The sequence below is a fragment of the Aedes albopictus genome, chromosome 3 (genome assembly GCF_035046485.1).
Source record: "Aedes albopictus strain Foshan chromosome 3, AalbF5, whole genome shotgun sequence".
In the NCBI taxonomy this organism is placed as follows: Eukaryota; Metazoa; Arthropoda; class Insecta; order Diptera; family Culicidae; genus Aedes; species Aedes albopictus.
The window spans coordinates 73,126,050-73,128,867 of record NC_085138.1 but is presented as its reverse complement, the minus strand read 5'-3'; the positions used below and the strand labels follow the sequence as shown (position 1 = coordinate 73,128,867).

Sequence of the window (2,818 nt, the reverse complement as noted above, 5' to 3'; positions counted from 1 at the left end):
AAGCTCCCGAAAGCATGCGAAGCTACCACACAAGCATGAACTTGACGCCTAATATTGCATTCAATTCCAGGCCTTCTACCGCCCACTCTCCCAACACAGCCCGTATCGTTGAATAAAATGTCATCGATAACAGTCATATGATCGTCTGCTCTATTCACGAACACATTCTCTATACATTGCATTAGCCAAGTCAACGTTCTGTCAGTTCACGTACTTTATCGCATACACAGTAGGTACGTACGTATTTACAGTGAGTAATCGTGTGTTACGTCCACCACCTTCCACTGACTGGCCGTCCAGTGGCAAATCAACTCGTGACTTTGGTGCGAACGGTTCTTCAACACCATCCGTCGTCGCAGCAGCAGCAGCTAGCGAGAGCTTGATTTTCACCTTCCTCTTTTTTTTGCGCTCCTTCGATTCCGATTCCGGTCCGCGGCAGCACCAGCGATGGCAAGCAACACCCAGGGAATCCAGCAGCTGCTGGCCGCTGAGAAGAAGGCCGCCGAAAAGGTCGGAGAGGCCCGCAAGCGTAAGTACTATTTGTATGCTTCTTCGAACTATGTGTAAGCACAGTGCGAAAAGTGCACGGTAGTCACATGACCCAATGGGACTACCATCAGCTGGTGTCGTCAAGAAGTGAATTCCAAATTTGAGTTTCCATTGCTGATTTGGAATGGAAATTGCCATGGGATGGAGTGATAATGAGTTTAAAATTTATTTTCTAGGCAAGGCCCGCCGTCTAAAGCAGGCCAAAGATGAGGCCACCGAAGAAATCGAGAAGTACCGCGGGGAGCGCGAGAAGCAATTCAAGGATTTCGAAGCTAAGGTAAGTTTGGTGCTTAGTGGGAAAAATTGTGATCTGTTCCAGTTTCAAATATTCGGTGACCTGCGAATGTGTAAAATCAGATGATCATCCGTTGGCTGCAATAATCGGTTAGCTAACACCTTTTATTTGTCGGCACGTGATAAGTTATTGATAACAGAACTTGTTTTGAAAATTGAAAAATTGTGAAGACGAAGACTACTAAAAAGTACGGAGTTTTCAGATTACACAAAAATGCGTACCAATTACACAGGTTGAAAAAAACTGCCTTTTTTATGAATATGTATATTGTTTGGCTCACCAAGATCACTAGTAAGGTACACCGGGGCAAGTTGAAACGGATGGGGTAAGATGAAACACGAAGTTTTGAAATAGATTTCAATACAATTTTGAAATTTATCCTTCGCTAAAAGATTGTTTGAATCAAAAACTATGTGTTATGGCGATCAAACTTTTTATCATCATTATAAAACATCATGCTAACCCGCTGTTTCATCTTGTCCCACCCGTTTCAACTTGCCCCGGTGTACCTTACCAAGGCAGATATCAGTGCTAAAATTATTGCAAAAAATATGTGAACGTGAACTGTGAAAGTGTTACCGAGTTCTGTTAAACAATAGTTGTGCAATCTAGACTGCAATTTCAAGACATTATGCACTTTTGAGTAGGCTTCATTCAATTTAATGCATCACGACTTTGGTATGTCTCTTTTTATAACGCAATTATATCACAAAATTAACATTAAAATTTTATGTACTTTGTTATATTCTTTGCATTTCATAACTTTGTACCTAATTCAACTGGTTGAAAACCAAACAGTGTACAAAGACACAAATACAGAATATTGTATCACAGACAAACAGACGTCTCACTCTACTTACTTCTCATCGTTTCCTTTCAAATATTTTGTAGTTCACAAATCTCTTCCTCACGGCGCTCGCAATGTTTTCGCTCCTGTTTGACGTTTGCCCAATACCGTCATCTACTCAGAGAGTTTACGAAATACAGAGTGATTAGCATTGGGCGATTATGTTTTCGTGATGATGATTTTAATCGCATTTTGTCCCAAGTGATACGTCTGTTTGTCTGTGATTGTATCATAACTATTGCCTGTGTATTATAAAAAAGCGGATGTAATTCATCGAACTTTAGTTCAAAGTTGGAAGTAATTTTCTCACGATGAGTATTAATGTATGTACAGTGTACACAGACGTCACACTCTCATTGCTTCCCATCGATCACCTTTTTAACGGTTGATTCAAATATTCAGTAGTAGGTCGATTGACCACTCACAGCGCTGGTATCGTTTTCGCTCTCGTTTGACGTTTGCTCACTACCGCCATCTAGTGCCGGCCCCGCCAAACACAGTACATTTAGCATTGGGCGATTACGTTTACGTGACGATGTTTTTTTTTCATGAAATTTGTTCTAAGTGTGACGTCTGTTTTTCTGTGGTATATACATTGAAGCAATGAGTATTGATATCTAAAGAAATCTTCGTAAGTTTGTATTTTCTTCACATGTGGTTGAAAAAATCAATAATTCTTAAGCAAATATTCTATTCTTGATTTTTAACTACAACCGGTAGCTCTAGCAATAAACGAAAAAGTAGTTATGTTCACATTTGACAAATGTCTGGAAATCGATTAGGCAAGTAAAACGTTTAATTTTTATAAAAAAATTAACTTCTTGTCAAAGTTTTAGCTTATTTGATAACGATTTAGGTAGAGGTACTTCTAGTCGATAATGAATTATTAGGCAGCTTTCGTAAGCTTTTGTAATAACTACTGAACGGAAAGTCAAATAGGGGGTTAGGGGCAAGCTTACACCTCGAAGGAGCAGTAACTATAATGAAATTATATCTAGGGTATTGTACCATTTGGGCAGGTGTACCTATTTTGGGCACTTACTGCTATAACTAAGTCAATTTCAAACCGATTGATTTGAATTTTGTACAGTATTTAACACTGTACGTGCCTAACTCTGGACAAAATT

The 2,818-nt window shown here is 39.2% G+C and overlaps 1 protein-coding gene across 1 annotated transcript; it reads left to right on the top strand.

Moving 5' to 3' along the window:
• Positions 1-224: 224 nt before the first annotated feature.
• On the top strand, positions 225-826 carry LOC134291878 (V-type proton ATPase subunit G-like; the record flags this gene model as incomplete). The annotated part of the gene is given in 2 exon segments (XM_062860226.1): positions 225-529; positions 726-826. Coding segments are annotated over 2 exon segments (183 nt in total), but the record flags the coding sequence as incomplete, so codon positions are not given.
• Between the last annotated feature and the right edge of the window lie 1,992 nt (positions 827-2,818).